This window comes from Scyliorhinus torazame, chromosome 11 (genome assembly GCF_047496885.1).
Source record: "Scyliorhinus torazame isolate Kashiwa2021f chromosome 11, sScyTor2.1, whole genome shotgun sequence".
Classification (NCBI taxonomy): domain Eukaryota; kingdom Metazoa; phylum Chordata; class Chondrichthyes; order Carcharhiniformes; family Scyliorhinidae; genus Scyliorhinus; species Scyliorhinus torazame.
The window spans coordinates 186,302,073-186,323,047 of record NC_092717.1 but is presented as its reverse complement, the minus strand read 5'-3'; the positions used below and the strand labels follow the sequence as shown (position 1 = coordinate 186,323,047).

General features: G+C 51.3%; 1 protein-coding gene across 3 annotated transcripts in view; it reads right to left on the bottom strand.

The window, feature by feature from the left end:
- Nucleotides 1-278: 278 nt before the first annotated feature.
- The window catches only part of LOC140385714 (actin, cytoplasmic type 5-like), a 65,815-nt gene continuing 45,118 nt past the window's right edge, over nucleotides 279-20,975 (bottom strand). For 2 of the 3 annotated variants that reach the window (XM_072468160.1, XM_072468162.1), the window contains 2 exons: nucleotides 4,211-4,359; nucleotides 279-1,516 (listed from right to left, as the gene is read on the bottom strand). In XM_072468160.1, the coding sequence (XP_072324261.1) occupies nucleotides 512-1,516; nucleotides 4,211-4,359 (1,154 nt within the window). In that variant the 3' untranslated portion in view covers nucleotides 279-511. Of the gene's footprint in view, nucleotides 1,517-4,210; nucleotides 4,360-7,508; nucleotides 7,570-20,975 lie in introns of those variants that run through there. The other variant, XM_072468161.1, reaches the window with a different exon arrangement.

The window sequence follows — 20,975 nt, the reverse complement described above, 5'->3', positions numbered from 1 at the left end:
ATGGGGAGAAAGCAGGAGAATGGGGATGTGGAACATTTCAGCCATGATCGAATGGCGGAGCAGACCCGGTGGGCCGAATGGTCTAATTCTGCACCTATATCTAATGGTCTTATGGTCACGGGCTCCAGCATAAAATAGAAAACGGGCAGATTAAATTGTAATAAAGGTCGGACACACTCTCCTGGATCTGGAACCATCTAGACCAGCAATTAAAGAGACCACACACATTGCAGGGATTTGGACAAGATGCAAAACTGCTGGAAATTAAGATACTGAACTGAAAAATCAATCAGCTTTTAATTTTATAGTATAGCATTGAAAGGAGCCTCTGACAATAGGGAGACCCCCAGCATGCAGATTAGAATATTCACTTTTAGGAACAACATCTATTGGAATATCTTTTTCAATTTTTCACTTAAGGGAGGGAAGATAAGCTTAGTAAAGTTATATAAGGGATTGTTTTGCTTGCAACAATGCCCTACGCAAGCTCACGTCCACTCAAAGAATCTGATTAGAAGCACTTGCGATGAACTATGGAGGGTCCCGACTCATCATATCGCTGCTTGATGATCCACATTTGTTGGAAGGTGGAGAGAGAAGCCAAGATGGAGCCACCAATCCACACTGAGTACTTCCTCTCGGGAGGAGCGATGATTTTAATCTTCATTGTGTTCGGAACCAGGGCTGTGATTTCCTTATGCATTCGATTAGCGATACCTGGGTACATAGTGGACCCACCAGCCAAGACAATACTGGCATACAGATCCTTCCTGATGTCTATGTCACATTTCATGATGCTGTTGAAGGTGGCCTCATGGATCCCAGTTATTTCCATTCCCAGGAAGGAAGGTTGGAAGAGCGCCTCCGGACATCTGAAACGCTCATTGCCAATGGTGATGACTTGACCATCTGGTAGCTCATAACTTTTCTCTAGGGTCGTGGAGGATGTAGCGATGTCCATCTCAGACTCAAAGTCAAGAGCCATGTAACATAGATTCTCCTTGATGTCACGAGCAATCTCCCTCTCGGCTGTGGTAGTGAACGAGTGCCCACTTTCAGTCAGAATCTTTATCAGGTAATCAGTAAGGTCCCTGCCAGCTAGATCTTGCTGCAGAATGGCATGGGGCAAGGCATACCCCTCATAAATGGGCACAATGTGAGTGACACCATCACCAGAGTCCATTACAATACCTGTAGTGCGGCCAGATGCATACAAGGACAGTACAGCTTGAATGGAGATATACATGGCTGGTGTGTTAAAGGTCTCAAACATGATCTGCGTCATCTTCTCCCGGTTGGCTTTGGGGTTGAGAGGTGCCTCGGTGAGGAGAACAGGATGCTCCTCTGGGGCAACTCGTAGCTCATTGTAGAAGGTGTGATGCCAGATTTTCTCCATGTCATCCCAGTTGGTCACAATTCCATGCTCAATTGGGTACCTCAGTGTCAGAATCCCCCTCCTGCTCTGGGCTTCATCACCAACATAACACTCTTTCTGACCCATTCCCACCATCACGCCCTGGAATTAGGAAAGAAAAGGTATGTTTACGAAACAAAGGACTGTAATCATAGAAAGTATATATCATCTCTTACTTAGTCATTAAACACAAACTGATTTGTATACACAGGAACATATTAAAATCCTGTGGCATTGGAATGTTGTGAAGCTCTCGGGGGCAGGACATGAGGTGGGTGAAGGTACTTATTTGGGTGGGAGGCTAAACGTCAGCGGCAGGACGAAAGTACGGAATTAAGTTGGCGGCGATTGACGGCAGCCAGGCTTTCTGATGGTAAGCATCAGGAACCCCTTTTTAAAACGTTTGCGTGTCATTCAAGTTCATTTAAAGGCAACCTTGCCAAAATTTCCATGTGCTTCTCCAATTAAATAATTGGCGAACGAGAAATATGTGACTTGAGATTCATAATTGTTTGAACATGGCGTACATCAAGCCAGGTCATATTTCTTGTGGTTTTGGAGTGAGTTGGGACTGCATTTTCTTCTTTTTGGAGCTTTGTCAAACCACTGGAGAAGAGGCATTCATGATTGAAATCCAGTGGCAGCAGTCAAAGGGGAGGCTGGCCAAGGCTGAGCGAGGGAGGGAGGGAGGTAACAGTCAGATGGGAGGCTGGCCAGGGCTGACTGAGGGAGGCGGGGAGGGGGGGTGGGGAGGTAGGGGGGAGGTAACAATCGAAGGGGAGCATGGCCAGGGTTGACCAAGGGAGAGAGAGAGAGGGAGGGGTCAGCCCTAGGGAGTATCATGGAGTCAGAGACTGGAAGATGGAGGACACACTAGCACAGTGGTTAGCACTGTTGCTTCACAGCACCAGAGTCCCAGGTTCGATTCCTACTTGGGTCACGTCTGTGTGGAGTCTGCACGTTCTCCCCGTGTCTGCGTGGGTATCCTTTGGGTGCTCTGGTTTCTTTCCACAATTCCCAAATGATGCACTGTTAGGTGAATTGGACATTCTGAATTCTCCCTCCGTCTACCCGAACAGGCGCTGGAGTGTGGTGGCATGGGGATTTTCACAGTAATATTATTGCAGTGTTAATGTAAGCCTACTTGTGACAATAAAGATTATTATTATTATTAAAGAAATACCATCTTTATGAGAGACCCCTAAATCCCAAGAACGAATTATTAATAAAGCGAAATATCCGAAAATCCCCTCACATTAGAACAAAGAACAAAGAACAAAGAAATGTACAGCGCAGGAACAGGCCCTTCGGCCCTCCAAGCCCGTGCCGACCATGCTGCCCGACTAAACTACAATCTTCTACACTTCCTGGGTCCGTATCCCTCTATTCCCATCCTATTCATGTATTTGTCAAGATGCCCCTTAAATGTCACTATCGTCCCTGCTTCCACCACCTCCTCCGGTAGCGAGTTCCAGGCACCCACTACCCTCTGCGTAAAAAACTTGCCTCGTACATCTACTCTAAACCTTGCCCCTCTCACCTTAAACCTATGCCCCCTAGTAATTGACCCCTCTACCCTGGGGAAAAGCCTCTGACTATCCACTCTGTCATTGTTCCTTATGAGCGCCACAATCACTTAATAAAAGGCTATTTTTTTAAAGATAGCCATGAATTATTAAGATCCCATTTGCTGACCAATTTTAAACCAATTGCGTGGCTGAGTAGAAGCGGTCAAACCTCTGTACCTACCGATGGATGAAAGATGTGCTCCTCATGTTAATCGAAGAAAGAATGTAAATGGGGAAGAGTGAAATAAATCCGCATTTCAGACTCTCCTTGATCAGGCTTCCATTCTTTCTCTTCATAAACGTAACTTCACATATAACTGCTGTCCCTAGCCTAACTTGCGCCAATGTTTTGTCCATCATTTACTGCCCATCATCTACTTTTGTCTCCTGTTCCAATTCCTTGTTTAATAATTCCCAGTCTCAGGTCTAAATCCCTCCATTCGCATTCTGTGGATAGCTTCTCACAGGTCGATAACCTTTCAAAAATAATGCACACTGTCAACTCTGACCTTTTATGACATTGACAGCTGTGCCTTCAACCTTCATGGCCGAATCTCTGAAATGTTCCCCTTTACAAGCCCCCCCACCCGCCCACCACCTTTCTCACTCCTCATTTAAGAAGATCTGTAAATCTATCATGATGGCACAGTTGTTAACAATGCTACCTCACAACCAGGGGCCCAGGTTCGATTAAGACCTTGGTTGACTGTTTGTGCCGAGCTTGCATGTTCTCCCCGTGCCGGTGTGGGTGTCCTCCGGGTTCTCCGGTTTCCTCCCACAGTCCAAAAATGTGCAGGTTAGGTGGATTGGCCGTGCTAAATTGCCCTTTAGTGTCAAAAGATGTGTATGTTAGGGTTACGGGGATGGGGTGGGGGTAAGTGGGCCTCGGCAGAGTGCTCGTTTGGAGAGGGTGGTTACAGACTTGATAGGCCGAATGGCCTCCTTCTGTACTGTAGTGTTTCTATGATACATCTCCTAAGATCTCCTTTGGCTCAGAATCACACACCGCAACAATAACTTTTGAGAATTATACTTTCTTCAGTTTTTTTCCAAGGGTACTCTTTACTTAAGCAGAAAAAGAAGAGAGAAATACACAGAGAAGCAAAAACTCATTGCGATCTTGACCAAAGTATCTAAATATAGTTTGCTTTCTTGAAGAGTTCGTGAGTTGAAGGTCTTCCTTCATTAAAAAAGATGGTTGATAGCAGAAGTCTCTTTCAATACTGACCTCGTGTCGAGGCCTCCCGACAATGGAGGGAAACACAGCTCTTGGAGCATCATCTCCTGCAAACCCAGCCTTACACATCCCAGATCCATTATCCACAACCAGAGCGGCAATCTCCTCATCCCCCATGGTGCCAAGCCTGCTAGAAATCCCTGCAAAGAGACAAAAAAAAACACATCAGCACGTTGAGAAAACAGTAGATATTTTATATCGCCTATTCACAAAACCTCCTGGGCTAAATTCTCCCCGACGCCAAAATCGCGTTCAGCGACAGGGCGGAGAATCCGTTTTGAGGCCGAAAATGGGGGCGCCGCAGGTTTTCGGATTCTCTACCCCCTGAAAAATGGCGTAGTCTAGAAGTACACCGCGCCATGTATCCACGGCCTCAGGCCATTGCCTTAGCCCCGCCCCGCAATGCTCCGTCCCCGACCGGCCGAGTTCCCAACGGCGTGGGACACATGTGGTCTCACCCATCGTGAACTTAGCGTGGCAGCTGCGGACTCAGTCCGGCGCCGCCATAGTCGGGGGGGGGGGGCTATCCGCGGGCAGGGGGGGGCTTCATTCGGGGCTGGAGGCACTGTGGCCGGGTGGTCTGGGGCGCACGAGTGGCTGAAGGGGGCTACTATTTTTGCGGTCCGGGTCCGCGGGCTGAGCACACCGTGAAGCACAGTGCGGCCGCTGCAGGCCGCCACTGTGCACATGCATGACCATGGACCCGGACATGCGGCAGGCCGTATTGGAAGCTAGAGCTGGGAGCTGTACGCTGCCTCCCTGCTAGCCCCCAGCAAAACGGAGAATTGGTAGGCCAGTTTTGCTGGGGTAAAACACCACCATTTTCACGCCACCGAGGGACTTACTCTCCCAAATGGAGAATCCAGCCTCTTAAGTTCTTTGCAGCCTGAGTGAGGGTTCATGTGTTTGTTACTCTTCCCTCCTCAATATTGTTTCTATTGGAGTTTAGGAGAGTGGGGGGTGACTTGATTGAAGTATGTAAGATCCTGAATGGTCTTGGAAAGGTGGACCTGGAAAGAATGGGCAGAATTTTCCATTCCACCCCACCTTCACTTAAGGTTGACACAAATTTGAGTTGGTGGGGGGAGGGGGCAGTAGCAAAGTTTGAGGAGTGGTGGTGGAATCGGAGGGTGGTGTCAAAGGTTTTTGACAAATGAAATGGCATTTTTAAAAAGCTTCTTTGATGTATTTCCGGTGGAATTTCCGTTCCATAAACTAAGAGCTGGATTCTTCCGGCTTGCCCTCCACAAGATCGCCACGGGCGAGGCATGGACAATGGAAAGCTCCATTGACCTCGGGCGGGATTCTCTGGTCACCTGGTGGTCGCGGCCAGAGACTCCGCCCTAAGTGTTGAAACTGGGACTGAATTGATGGTATAATCATAGAATTTACAGTGCAGAAGGAGGCCATTCGGCCCATCGAGTCTGCACCGGCTCTTGGAAAGAGCACCCTACCCAAGCCCAAACCTCCACACTATCCCCATAACCCAGTAACCCCACCCAACACTAAGGGCAATTTTGGACGCTAAGGGCAATTTTTCATGGCCAATCCACCTAACCTGCACATCTTTGGACTGTGGGAGGAAACCGGAGCACCCGGAGGAAACCCACACACACACTGGGAGGATGTGCAGACTCCGCACGGACAGTGACCCAAGCTGGGAATCGAACCTGGGACCCTGGAGCTGTGAAGCAGTTGTGCTAACCACTGTGCTACCGTGCTGCACGATGGTGTTCTACGACAGCAGAATTCGCGCAATTCCCAAACCAATCTACCGACCATTAATGGCCTAGGACCGGCACCACGTGGAACACGACCGATTCCAATGTAAAACTGTCTGATTCGCTGGAGCCAGGATTGACACTCGAGAGGTTGACAAGCTTCAGCCACGTATAAGCACTCCACTCCCCGCACAAACACACCATCCCAGCCAAAAAGATAGCAGCACGAAACGCAGCAACCTGTTTCATGGACGCTGGAGATCGTACTTGACGCAGTGGAGGTGAGGCGGGCAACCCTGTACCCCCGGGTGGGGAGGCGGTTGCCACCCACCACCATGCACTAGGCCTGGGCGCCGGTGGGAGAGGTTGTGAGCACCATGGGCAACACTGCCAGGACCGGCCAGCACTGCCGTAAAAAACTGCACAACGTCTGCAGGGCGACCAGGATGAGTAGACAGTGCTGTGCCCCTGGCACTATCCCTGACCCACACACCCATAAATTCACCCCCCCCCCAACAACTGGAGTGGGGAAGGGGGAGGCTACCGAACCCCCAGCCTGCACCACCTGCCAGCACTCATACCAGCCAGCACGGCCAAGTGTCCTGGCCACAAGGTCCACCAGACCCCTACCCCACCTGCTGGACTGCCTAACAGTGTGTGTTTCCCCCCCCCCCCCCCCCCCCCGCCCCTCCCTGGGAGGAGTGGGCGCACAACTGTCGTGAGAGGGAGAAAACCGGAGGGGGGTGGCCAGACCTGCGGCTCTTCACCGCATGGGAGCAGTGGACCTGATTGGAAGGCCCGGGGGGGCCAGTCACCAAGTCAGACATCGGCATCGGGCGGGCAAGTGAGACCCGCTGAGTTGTGGTTCTTCCACCCCCACACCGACCACCCCCAATTCCACCTCTCCACACTTCCCCCTCCAGCACAACCACCCCCACACTGCGCCCTCCACCACCACCTGCCACCCCACCCCACAATCCAATCATGTGCCTTGTCTAGTGTCTTGCAGGATCACCTGGCGATGAGGCAGGCCATTCTAGTGTCCCTTGCCCCTGACCCAAAGCACAACCCCAACCCAGGAAGAGGGCAGCGAGGAAGGGGAGGACACAGACACAGGCGGGAGCCCTCGACCCGCAGCCCGAGGTAACTTGGAGCACCAGTCTGCGGGGGACACTGACTTCCCATCACAGCTGTCTCCAACACCCCCCACCAGCCCAGAGACACCTCGGTAGGGCATTTCAGCGAAGATGCTCCTGGGGCACTATCTGGTGTGCACCACAGAAGGAGGTAGGAACACCCGAGGCAGTGGACAGAGGGCAGCCAATCCCAGGGACCAGCTGCCGTCCAGGGAACCCATAGTGGGGGTCAACCTCAAAGGGACTGGAAGATTCCAGATGGGTTTTGGGCTTCTGGAAAAGGCGGTCTCAATGATAGCGGAGATGTCATCGCAGAGGCAGATGAGGGGATGTCGCCAACCATCCAGTCCCTGCAAGTGCAGTTGGAGTCGAACCGCTTGCAGGAGCAGGAGGTGGTGCCAACCATGCGTGCCACCCAGGCCAATACCGCACCGGTGGAGTCCACAGTGGAGGCCTTGGGAGCGAAGGTTTCAGCCATGTGTCCACATGTACAAGTCCTGGGGCAATCTGTGCAGGCGGTAGTCGAGGCCCAGAGCAAGCCTGCACTACACAGGCAGCCATATACCAGGGCATTGCCCCTGCACTCCAGAACATGGCCTAGTCACAATAGGCCATGAATGAGGGTGTCGGTTGTCATGATATGCAGACACACACATAATGATATACAGGCTGGCACAGACAAGCAGCTAATTGTTTTGGGCGAGGCGTTTTCAGAACCCCAAAATGTATCATGTAGTTCAACCAACCTCTCCCTTTAATGTATTTGTTGCTTTTCCTAGCACACGGCTTTTCCCTAGGTGTGGTATTACAATTATGGACACGTGGGTTTTTAAACACAAAACACTGTTTATTCCATGAACTCAACTTAACATCTTAAATAAACATTGGATCTCTTAAAACCCCTTACTTCAAAGATAACTCAGAAAATATTGCAACAGTAAATAATTCCTTAAAATGTTCCTTCAAACTTCCAAGAGACTTAACACTTTTAAACAAAATCACATCAGGCTAAAGGTTTTACTATTATGAGTTTAAATCACCCAAATTATCCAGAGATAGTCTTTCATGGCAGAGATCCAGCTCACTGCAAACACAGACACTGCCAAGCTCTTTTCCTCCAAAATGCAAAACTAAACTGCAAAATGACCTCAGCTCCACCCACTCTCTGACATCACTGTTTTCTTAAAGGTACATTGCTTAAACATCCATGTCTTAAAGGTACTCTCACATGACATAATGGACACAGAGAACAGGACATGACCAATAAGCAGGCAGGACACTCAGGGGTGGTATCTCACTGTAAAAGGCACGAGGCACTCACACTCCGCCTCTTTCCACTGATGAACATCTAGAGAATCAGTCAAGGGTGTTGTTACAATCTCACACCTCCACCACGTGGCTAAGAGCTAGTCTGGTTCAGTCAGACAGAGTAGCCACACTTAAGTTAGCAGAGAGTCAAACTCACAGAGAACTATGCTAACTGTGCTATTAGTTCAATAAACCTGATTGAACTAACTTCAAGGTCTGGAGTATCTTTTTGATCTATGCTGCATCCTGTTGCAGCCAGTGTTATACCAGTGTACCTAACACGACATTGGTGGTATTGCCTGGGCACTGGCTGATGTGGCACAGACCCAGAAGGTGGTGACACAGTCACAGCACGGTGTGGCACAGTCCCAGAGGGAGGTAGTCCATTCCTTGTGTTCAATGGCTGCGAACGTCGAGACCCTGGTTGGGGAGGACTTCGGCCTCCAGTACTGGCAGCATCAGGTGGCACGGGTGTGTCGGGGATAGCTCTACTCCGTCCCATGGAGTAACCCGGGACCATCAGTCATCTCAAGGGGACTCCCACAGGGAAGGTGCCAGAACTGCACAGTGCCTCGGACTCTCCCCCCCTCTTGTCCCTGGCAGCAGGCAGGACAGGGTGGCACCATGTCACTTGGGAGATCTGAGCAACAGCCAGGCCCATTCAGGTCCGGTCACCCCAGAAGACGCCTGCCAACGGGGACCCAGGTCACAGGTTGGAAATCGCAGCAGGCCACCTGCACTCCTGATATGCCACTTGGGGATCCACCTAGATGTAGTGTTAGGGCCTGTAAGACCAGAAAGGTAGACACCAGTTAAGGTGGTACAGGTACAGGGCACAGTATAGCAATAGGGGCTAGGGCACAAAGCTGTATATATGTGTTCACATTAAACACCTTTGCACAACATCACAACCTGTCTCCATGCCGGAAGGGTGTGTAAGGGATCGGGTGGGCTGGATGCAGAATGGACGCAGGGTGCAGGGGCCAGGGGCAGACGTTGGGGGTGGGCTTGGTCCAGGGACCCCAAAGCAGCCAACGCTCACCACTCTGGTGTCCCACCCCCATCCCTCTCACCACCCCACCCTCCCACTCACACACCACCGTCACCCAAAGGATTCAATGCACCGTGTGATGGAATGGCCAGCTCGCATGCAGGGATCACTCAAGTGGATAGTGGAAATTGCTACCGTGGTCAGGAGTCAGACATTGTCAAACGATTCATTGCACCAGAACCAATCCCAGAGCGGGTTGACGTAATCTTCCATCTCAAGGGCCAGACCCGCTGTTACTGCCAGCCCTGTACCCCATAGTGAGGCAGGTAGGAATCACAAGGGGGGTTGCGAAAGGAGGGTGTTCATGGGAGGGAGCCGCGGGGGGATGTGGGGGTGGGAAGTGGGGGTGGGGGTGGGATGTCCGTGCCGCTATCCAGGCCCCGTAGTCGGTGAATCTGGAGGTGATTACAGTGTCCCGTGCGTTTCGGCCCAGGCGCGCACATTGTGCGGCCTCCCAAGCATGCCCGGTCCCCATGTCCTGCCCATCATCACCCTACCCCGCATCGTCCTCGTCGGATGAGGCCTGCTGTTCATCTCCCTCCTTCAGCTCGTCGCCCCTCTGCTGTGCGATGTTGTAGAAGACACAGCAGACTACCACGATGTGGGAGGCTTTCCTAGCGCTATACTGGAGAGCCTCTCCAGAGCAGTCCAGGGACCTGAACCATCTTCAGGATGCCGAAGCACCGCTCGATAACGCCCCTGGTCGTGCATGGGCGTCATCAGCCACAACTGCAGCGGATAACCCCTGTCTTCCAAAGGCCACCCCCTCATGTCATGATATCCACATCAGCATATCATGGTGCAATCACACACACACTGATGGACACGCAGTTGGACCAACCAGCACACAGATAACATCACAGCCAATCACCAGTGAGAGCACATGCACTATAAAACAGGGAACACCACAGTTCCCGCTCATTCTACCAGGAGATAGCTCAGAGCACAGAGCTCACAGCGTGCCACTCAGACATACACCATGTGCTGAGTGCCTCACTAAGATAGTGATAGGGCTGGGTCCACAGGTTAGCTGGTGAAGCACGTACCCAAGCCAGCAGTTAGTTGTAACCGTTGTTAAGACAATAAAACAGAGTTGTACCATCTACAGCCGTGTTGGATCATTTGTGCATCAGAACACCCAACACGACATGATACCAGTAGTGGAAGCTAACCAGCGACTGTGAGACCTACCTGCACCCTTTCAGAAATCCGCCATCCTGCTCCATGGAAAACATCAGTCCGCCGCAGCCGCTCCGAATCGCTGGAAATCTCGGCGTAAACTGGAAGCTGTTTAAACAGCGCTTCCAGCTCTTCCTAGAAGCCACAGACAGGGAGAATGCATCGGACACCAGGAAGATCGCCCTCCTCCTCTCCACGGCGGGGCAACACGCCATCCACATCAATAACTCCCTGGCATTCGCGGAAGGCGAGGACAAAACAAAATATAAGACGGTGCTTCTGAAGTTCGAGGAACACTTCAGCGTGGCAGTCAATGAGAGCTTCGCAAGGTACCTCTTCCAGCAGCGACTGCAGGGTAAGGATGAGCCTTTCCAATCTTACCTGACACACCTCCGTATCCTCGCGCAGTCCTGCGGCTATGAGGCCACCTCCGACTCCATGATACGGGATCAGATAGTTTTTGGGGTCACCTCGGACACCCTACGCCAACAGCTCCTTAAAATAAAGCGCCTCACCCTAGCGACTGCCATCGAGACCTGCGTCCTCCATGAGAACGCGACCAGCCGGTAATCCCAAATCCAGGCCGCCGAAATGGCACGGCACAGGTCCTACGAGGCAGAGCGGGTCCAGTCGATCGAGTTCCTCCTGGCCCGCAGCCCGGACGGGGGCGGCCATTTTGCTCCCTTTCCGAGGCCTCCCGCGCTTGTACGCGCCAAAAGAGGGGACGTTGACGCAGAGGGACGTGATGCGCAGGAGTGCTCTACGCAGGACCGCGCATGCGCAGTGGCGCAACGAACGCCATGATGTCACGACGTGCGGCAACTGTGGCTCCACCCACTTAAAGCGGCAATGTTCGGCCAAAGCCCGACAATGCCTCCGCTGTGGCAGGATGGGCCACTATGCTGCCTGCTGTCGAGCAGCTCAACCTGCCAACTCCCAACAATTCCGCCAGCCTCGCAGGGACGTGCGAGCGATTCAGCCCCCCTACACTGAGTCATATCCAGATAGTAGGCAGACCAGCGATACCGACGACAGGGAGCCCTTCCGCGTTGCGGTAATCCACAAAAACCGGATGTCCCCAAGTGGGAACCACCAGCCGCTGCCAGTGCACAGCATTGATCCGGGCGATGAGTGGTGTGCCACCCTAACGGTCAACCGATCCCAGATCACATTTCGCCTGGACACTGGTGCCTCCGCCAATCTCCTCGCATGGTCAGCCTTCCAGACCTTGAAGGTTAAACCACCGATTCTGCCATCCCACTGTCAGCTGGTTGACTACAATGGAAACGTCATCCCGGCCACGGGGTCCTGCCAGCTCGAGGTTGCACACAACTCACACAAAGCCACATTATCATTTGAAATCGTTGGATCCTCGAAGGACTCTCTGTTAGGCGCACAGGCGTGCAAGATCCTCCATCTCGTTAAGCGGGTACACACTCTGTCTCCAGAAGGCACGTCCGATTTCCCGGATGCAGACTTTAGGGCGCAGCTCAACTCAATCCTCGCGCACAACCAGAAGGTTTTCGAGGGCATGGGCACACTGCCCTACACGTACAAAATACGGCTCAAACCGGACGCCACCCCGGTCATTCACGCACCTCGTAGGGTCCCAGCACCACTCAAGGACCGCCTCAAGCAGCAGCTGCAGGACCTACAGGACCAAGGAGTGCTTTCCCGGGTCACGGAGCCAACGCCATGCGTCAGTTCCATGGTGTGCGTCAAGAAGCCCTCCGGCGAGCTCCGGATCTGTATCGACCCAAAAGATTTGAATCATAACATTATGAGGGAACACTACCCCATACCCAAACGAGAAGAAATCACGAGCGAAATGGCTCGGACAAAAATATTCACCAAGCTTGAAGCCTCAAAGGGCTTTTGGCAGATTCAATTGGATCAGTCCAGCAGGAAGCTGTGCACTTTCAACACTCCATTTGGCAGATACTGCTACAGTAGGATGCCATTCGGCATCATCTCGGCCTCCGAGGTGTTCCATCGCATCATGGAACAGATGATGGAGGGCGCCGAAGTGGTACGCATTTATGTAGATGACGTTATCATCTGGTCCACCACACCACAGGAGCACATCAGTCGTCTCCAGTGTGTCTTTGCACGGATACGAGATCAGGGCCTGCGCCTCAACCGAGCCAAGTGCTCTTTTGGCCAGACTGAGCTAAAGTTTTTGGGGGACCACATTTCCCGGTTGGGTGTGCGGCCAGATGCCGACAAAGTGGCAGCTATCGCAGCCATGTAGCAGCCGTCAGACAAGAAGGCAGTGCTGCGCTTTCTCGGGATGGTCAACTTCCTGGGGAAGTTCATTCCTAACCTTGCTTCGCACATGACTGCTCTTCGCCACCTGGTCAAGAAGACAACGGAATTCCAGTGGCTGCCCGCACACCAGAGTGAATGGGAGGAGCTCAAGGTCAAACTCACCACCGCCCCGGTACTGGTGTTTTTCGACACCACACGGGAAACAAAGATCTCAACTGACGCCAGCCAGTCCGGCATTGGGGCGGTACTCCTGCAACGGGACGACACCGCTTCATGGGCCCCGGTCGCCTATGCGTCGCGGGCCATGACCCCCACAGAACAGCGCTATGCACAGATTGAGAAGGAGTGCCTAGGCCTGTTGACTGGCATCGACAAGTTTCACGACTATGTATATGGTCTTCCGCAGTTCACTGTGGAGATCGACCATCGCGCCTGGTCGGCATCATTCAGAAGGACCTCAACGATATGACCCCTCGCCTCCAGCGCATTCTGCTCAAGCTCCAGAGGTACGACTTCCAACTTGTCTACACCCCGGGGAAGGATCTCGTCATCGCAGATGCTCTGTCCAGGGCGGTCAATATGCCGCCCGACTCGGAGGGGTTCGTTTGTCAGGTCGACGCACAAGTAGCCTTCACATCGGCCAATCTGCCAGCCACTGATGCACGTCTGGCCCACATTCGCCATGAGACTGCGGCTGACCCCCTTCTACAGCGTGTGATGCGTCACATGACGGAAGGGTGGCTCAAGGGGCAGTGCCCACAATTTTACAACGTCCGGGAGTACTTGGCCGTCATTGATGGTGTCCTCTTGAAGTTGGACCGAATCGTGATCCCACACAGCATGCACCGGCTTGTCTTCGAACAACTGCACAAAGGCCATCTCGGAGTTGAAAAGTGCAGGCGGAAGGCCCGAGAGGCTGTGAACTGGCCGGGCATCAGCGACGACATCGCCAACATGGTGCTCAACTGCCCCACCTGCCAAAGGTTTCAGCCGGCGCAACCCACTGAGCCCCTTCAGCCCCATGAGTTGGTCACGTCCCCCTGGGCGAAGGTGGGCGTGGACCTCTTTCATGCGCTCGGCAGGGACTACATTACTCTGATTGATTATTTCTCAAGTTATCCGGAGGTCATACGCCTGCATGACACAACGTCATCAGCTGTCATCCGGGCATGCAAAGAAACCTTTGCTCGCCATGGAATGCCGCTCACTGTCATGTCTGACAACGGGCCTTGCTTTGCGAGCCAAGAATGGTCTTCCTTTGCCACTTCATACAACTTCACACACGTGACGTCCAGTCCCTTGCATCCTCAGTCGGATGGCAAGGCGGAAAAGGGCGTCCACATTGTGAAGCGGCTCCTCTGCAAGGCTGCTGATGCCGGATCTGACTTCTGTTTAGCCCTGCTGGGCTATCGCTCGGCCCCACTGTCCACAGGCCTCTCACCAGCCCAGCTGTTGATGGATCGCGCCCTCAGGACCACTGTGCCGTCCATTCATGTTCCTGACCTCGACCATGCTCCAGTATTGCGAAGGATGCAACAACAGCGTGCTCAGCAGAAGGTGGCACATGACGCTCGGGCGACTGATCATCCTGCCCTGGCGCCTGGAGACAACGTCCGCATACACCTACCGGAGGGTGGCTGGTCGGCAACCACCGAGCTTCTCCGCCACGTGGCTCCTCGCTCATTTCTGGTTCGTATGCCTGATGGCTCCATTCGCCGCCGTAATCGGCGGGCCCTTCGTCTGGTTCAGCGAGCGCTACGAGATCATGCACCGGTGCCACGCCCTCCTGTTGTCCCTGATGTCACTTTGTTGAGTTTCCTGCCACTCTGCCTCTTCCTCTCTCGCCCGTGGCCAGGCCCATTCCTCAGCCGGTGGATCCTGACCCACCCTTGAGGCGGTCAACCCGAATTCGTCGCCCACCTGAGAGACTTGACTTATGAGCCTGTTAGCACATTGGACTCACTGAATTGTTTTACAGTACTGTTAACGAGTTTCTTTTCTTGTCGTTCATTGTTCCAGATGTTTTCTCTCGTCATTTGCTGATTGCATTTGTTCTGTTATTGGTACAACCTCGTTGTTCTATTGAACCTGACACCTTCCTCTGTATATAGTTTAGCCTCATGTACATATTGTAAATATTGCACACACATACTCAGATGCACTCAGTACACATTTCTATTTGTTAGCATGTAGGCACATATCCTTTGTGAAAAGGGGGGATGTCATGATATCCACATCAGCATATCATGGTGCAATCACACACACACTGATGGACAGGCAGTTGGACCAACCAGCACACACATAACATCACAGCCAATCACCAGTGAGAGCACACGCACTATAAAACAGGGAACACCACAGTTCCCGCGGATTCTACCAGGAGAACCAGCACAGAGCTCACAGCGTGCCACTCAGACATACACCATGTGCTGAGTGCCTCACTAAGATAGTAATAGGGCTGGGTCCACAGGTTAGCTGGTGAAGCACGTACCCAAGCCAGCAGTTAGTCGTTACCGTTTTTTAGACAATAAAACAGAGTTGTACCATCGACAGCCGTGTTGGATCATTTGTGCATCAGAACACCCAACACGACACCTCAGTCGGGGGTGCGCCTCGAAGATTCACTACCATGAAGGTTCTGGAGGTGTTCACTATCTGCTCACAATTGGACACAATCAAAAAGGCACCTCTGAGATGTGGCTAGACCTTGCCACTTCCATTGCACCTCTAGCAAGGTGGGCCCACTGATTTAACACCCTCCTACCTGCACCACATGCCCCCTATTTTTTCTCCTGGTTAAATCATAAAAGTTACTTCAGCGGGACTGGTAAGGTTTTTGAACAGAGAGAGGGGAGGAAGTGTGACAGTCAGATTCAGAGAGTCAGAGAGAATTAGTGAGTGGAATAAAGGTATGTGCAGAAACCAGGCAGAGACAAAAAGAAACATAAATGCATAGAATCATGGAATCCCTAGAGTTCAGAAGGAGGCCATTTGGCCTATCGAGTCTGCACTGACCCTTGGAAAGAGCACCCTACGTAGACCCAATCCCCCACCCTATCTGTGTAACCCAGTAACCCCACCTAGCCTTTTGGACACTAAGCGGCAATTTAGCATGGCCAATCCACCATTGGATTGCACATCTTTTGATTCTGGAAGGAAACCAGAGCACGTGAAGAAAACCCACGCAGACACTGCGAGAAAGTGCAAACTCCACACCGACAGACACCCAAGGCCGGAATTGAACCCGGGTCCCTGGCGCTGTGAGGCAGCAGTGCTAATAACTATGCCACCGGCTGCTGTGCCCCGTGATACAGATAAAATGTGAGAGAAAAGTAACAAGTTATCCCTGTCTGCTGCTGAGCTGTTTGTCCCTGGACATATATAGCACACAAAAGTGCACATTTAGAAATACTAGCCCTTGCGGGTGCTAATTGCTCCTTGTTGTCATGGGGGCCCAGAAAGCCACGTGAGTCCGGACGATGGTGTCCTGTAATCCTGGGAAGCTTGTTAAAATGACGGACCAATGCACCCTCTCAAAATAATCTTCCTCCCTCAAGGAAAAAAAGGATGAAATCCCCTCTGCTTCTGTGGCACATCTGTCACCTCCCAGATGTCTCTATGCATGAGCAAGTGTGACACATTGCTGATGTCACCACCTTCCACCTAGAAGGGTTCAGTGATGTAGAATATAAGGACAATGGTGATCTTCACAGCCACTGGGGGTGGAGGGGGGTGGCTTTCTCCCCCTTGTTCAAAGCTCCAGGTCATGATGAAGGGGGTGGCACAACTCAATCATTACCCTGGATAATCTCAGCAAGTCTGGCAGCATCTGTAGGGAGAGAAAAGAGCTAATGTTTCGAGTCCGATGACTCTTTGTCAAAGCTGAAGCTCAATCATTACCCTCCTTTGTGAAGCATAGCCTCTTGAGATACTGCTCCTGGCTCATTGCAGTGGTGCCCCCTGAAGACCTTTCTGAATTGGGCTTTCCATGAATAGCTCTAGTACTCCCTCCTCCAAAAGCTTCCCATTTTACCTACTCCTCTGAATGTAAGAGCTTAGAAGCACTGCAGCTGTCAACCCCATAACTGCACAAGGTAGTGTTCTTTCATGTCTTCCTATCAACAAAATCATCCAAAAGATTTTTAATTTCTCTAGTCTCTCTCCATAATTAAAAGCATTGATCCCAGAAACATATTTTGGAATCTCTTTCCCATCATTTTCAAGGTCACACTGAATCACAACAGAGCTGTTATATTCAGAACTAAATACAATATTCCTAACCAATAATTTGTATCGGGTCATGGCTTCCACTTTTAGGCTACATACATGTACATGTACAGGAACAACATTGACCATACACACGTTGTGCAGTGAACTATCCTGGCCACATCCATGATGCTTTTATTGTACACCAGTCCACAAACCCAACCACTGGTTTCAGCGTTTCCTAACAAGCAGTCTTCTAGCTGAACAGGGGCAAGTTAAGGGAACGATTGTCCAATCCTGGAAGGAGAAAAGCAGTGACTTGTGTTTAAACCCCTCAGATCCTGTAGCTGCAAACAACTCATTCATTTTTGGTAGTGGGCTGTGATTGACATATTCCACAATCGCAGCTGTGAGCCTTACTTCATTCATCTTCTTCATGGATGAGTAACTCAATGTTTACAAACATCAACCACTTCAAGGAGAGTTAGGTGCTGTCAATTTCCAGCTCAGCACTTCAAAATCACTCAAGTGTGAAAGACATGTGGTGCTTCCAGGTGAGTGTTACAACAGTAGTTTTTTCACTGCCCCTGTCTAGACTGCTCTGTAGCTGCAAGTCAAGGGTTTCTTTTCTGGGGAGTCTGGGGGTCCCTTTAATTATAGGGTCTCTGTTGGGGGGTCCCTTTAGTTAGGGGGTCCCTGGGGGAAGAGGGGGGGGCTTTATTTTGAGAGTCCCGGGGGGTCTCCATATTTAGGGAGTCTCTAGGGGGTCTTCCATTTTAAGGGGCGTGGTAGAGGAGGGGTGGACAGGTCGTGCATTGTGGGGGGGAAGGTGGCCTTCAGATGGACTTTGGGGCAACTTTTAGCCCACCACGAGGGCCACCACGTCAGGTTCACATTTGGTGATACCTGTAGTAATCCAGGCCAACGTGAATACCAGTCCGGAGGACCGGAGAATCACGAGGGCCGGACTCACTCAATGGGTGCAAATGGATCCTAATGACCCATTTGCATCCATGTACATTCTCCTGCTGACGCGCGGGGGCGCACCCTGATCCCGCCACCAGCGGAGGGCGGAAGCATAGCGGTCAGTTCGGCGCCGTGCACATAGAAATATACATAGAAAATAGAAGCAGTGGAAGGCCATTAGGCCTTGATAGCCTTCTCTGCCATTCATTATGATCAGGGCTGATCATTATGTTCAATATCCTGATCCCATCTTCCTCAATATCCCTTGACCCCTTTAGCCTCAAGAGCTATCTCTGTCATTGGGGAGCAAACTAGTATCCAACCCTTGAGTTTAGAAGACACGAAGGCCAGACTAGTCACCTACACAGGGGAACCTTCACAGATTAAGGGCACCACAACAATCCTGGTGACCTACAGGCAGCAATCAACCCATGTTCCACTCATCATTGTGCAGAGACAGGGACCAAGTCTTATGGGGAGAGATTGGCTCCAACGATCAGGCTGAACTGGCTCGAGATTTTCAGGCTGGGCATGGGAGGACTGTATGAAGTCATCAGCAAAAGGCTTCCAGGAGGGCCTTGGCAAAATAAAAGGAGCCAGAGCCAAATTTTATGTTGACCCTGTTGCTACGCCAAAATATTTTAGAGCAAGACCGGTTCCATTTTCCCTGTTGAAGAAGGTAGAGACTGAGCTTGGCACCTGGAAAATCTAGGTTTAATAAGATGCATACAATTCACAGAGCGGGCAGCACCTGTCATCCTCGTCATCAAGCCAGACAAATCGGTCCACCTCTGCAGGGATTATAATCTTGCAGTCAATCGGGTTTCCATGTCGCAAATGGAAGACCTATGCATCAAGCTAGCAGGTGGCTAGACCTTCACTAAGTTAGACATGAGCCACGCTTATCTTCAACTCAAACTAGACAAGCCATCCCGCAAATATATTATGATCAACACGCACAAGGGCCTATATGAGTAGACTTGCTTGACCTTCGGGTTCTCATCAATGGGCACCATATTCCAATGGATCATGGAGAATACACTCCGGATTGGATTGGATTGGATTTGTTTATTGTCACGTGTACCGAGATACAGTGAAAAGTATTTTTCTGCGAGCAGCACAACTGATCATTAAGTACATGGAAAGAAAAGGGAATAAAAGAAAATACATAATAGGGCAACACAAGGTATACAATGTAACTACATAAACACCGGCATTGGATGAAGCATACTGGGTGTAGTGTTAATGAGGTCACTCCATAAGAGGGTCATTTAGGAGTCTAGTAACAGCGGGGAAGAAGCAGTTTTTGAGACTGTTCTTGCGTGTCTTCAGACTTCTGTATCTCCTGCCGATGGAAGAAGTTGGAAAAGTGGTTACCTCCAAGGGTTAACCAAAGTGGATGTGTACTTGGATGACATTCTGGTCATGGGGACTTCAGAACGAAAGCACCTGGTAAACCTAGATCTTGCAGGGATCTTCAAAAGCTGGTGGACATCTAAAAAGGGAAAAATGTGTTCTCCAAGCAATTAAAGTGACCTATTTAGGCTATCGGGAAGATAACAAAGGTGTACATCCAGTAGAGGACAAGGTGATGACCATTAGAGAAGCACCAACTCCACAAAACACCACAGAGTTAGAGCCCACCCAGGGATTAGTCAATAATTATGGGACATTTATCCTGAATTTAGCCTCTTTACTGTCTCCACGACACATACTACTGCAAAAGTACCAAAAATGGTCTTGGGAGGTGCCACAGGTGGAGGTCTTCCAGAATGTAAAACAACAGCTGCTGCCGTCCAATTTATTAGCCTATTTTGGGCCCAAAAAGGGTCCTGTTACTTTTGCCTTATGAACACTCTTAGAGCACTGCCCTGGATCACAAATAGTTAATGTTGATGCCTTGTGTCGCCCCCCGCTGTCCACCAACCCAATTCCACTGCCAGGGTTGGAAGAGGTCATGATAGCTCTAACTTGGCAAATCAAGACCTGGACATAGAAGGACCCAATACTGTCAAAATTGAAGCGGATAATCCTGAATGGCAGAGTCCGCGGGCATCTGACCAAGAAAGATGAAATGCGTGGAGGACGGTATCATTCTTTGGCGTCCCGAGTATCTGTCCCCATCTAGGCTGACATCCGATACTAATGGAACTATATAATGGCCACCCTGGGGTATCTAAAATGAAAATGGTCGCCAGGGTGGCAAGGTGGCACAGTGGTTAGCTCTGCAGTCTCACAGCGCCAGGGACTGGGGTTCAATTCTTGCCTTGGGTGACTGTGTGGAGTTGGCACACTTTCCCTGTGTCTGCGTGGATTTCCTCGAGGTGCTCTGGTGACCTCCCGCAGTCCAGAGATGTGAAGATTAGGTGGGGTTACTGGGTTACGGGGAGAGGCTGGAGGCATGATCCTCAGCTGGGTACTCTTTTCAAGGGTCGGTGCAAACTCGATGGACTGAATGGCCTCCTTCTGTGCTGTCGAATTGTTTCGGGGGCCTCGGAGATTGGGACACCATTTAACATTCCCCGTTCAGGCCCCCGTATTGAATAGCCATGTGCTTCTTGGCACTGCAAGTGCCGGGAAACACACAGTTAACTGCACTCGCTCGGGGACTTTGTTCCCTTTTGGGACAATCACGCTGGTAGGGAATAATTTTCCGGCTGTTCACTGCTGGCAGCATTCTCTGGTCATGCCAGCAGCGCACCCCCGCCCACCGGTTTCTCAGTGGCATGATGGGAAATCCCATTGACAGCAGTGGGAACAGTGAATCTGGCCAGTAGCGGACCGCGTACTGCCGAGAAACACGCGATCGGGAGGCAGGAGAATCCAGCCCATAGAGTGGTAAAAGTTTGGAACTCTCTTCCTCAAATACCAATTAGATAGGTTCTCGTCTTATGGGGGTAGCAGTTACAATACTCCACAAT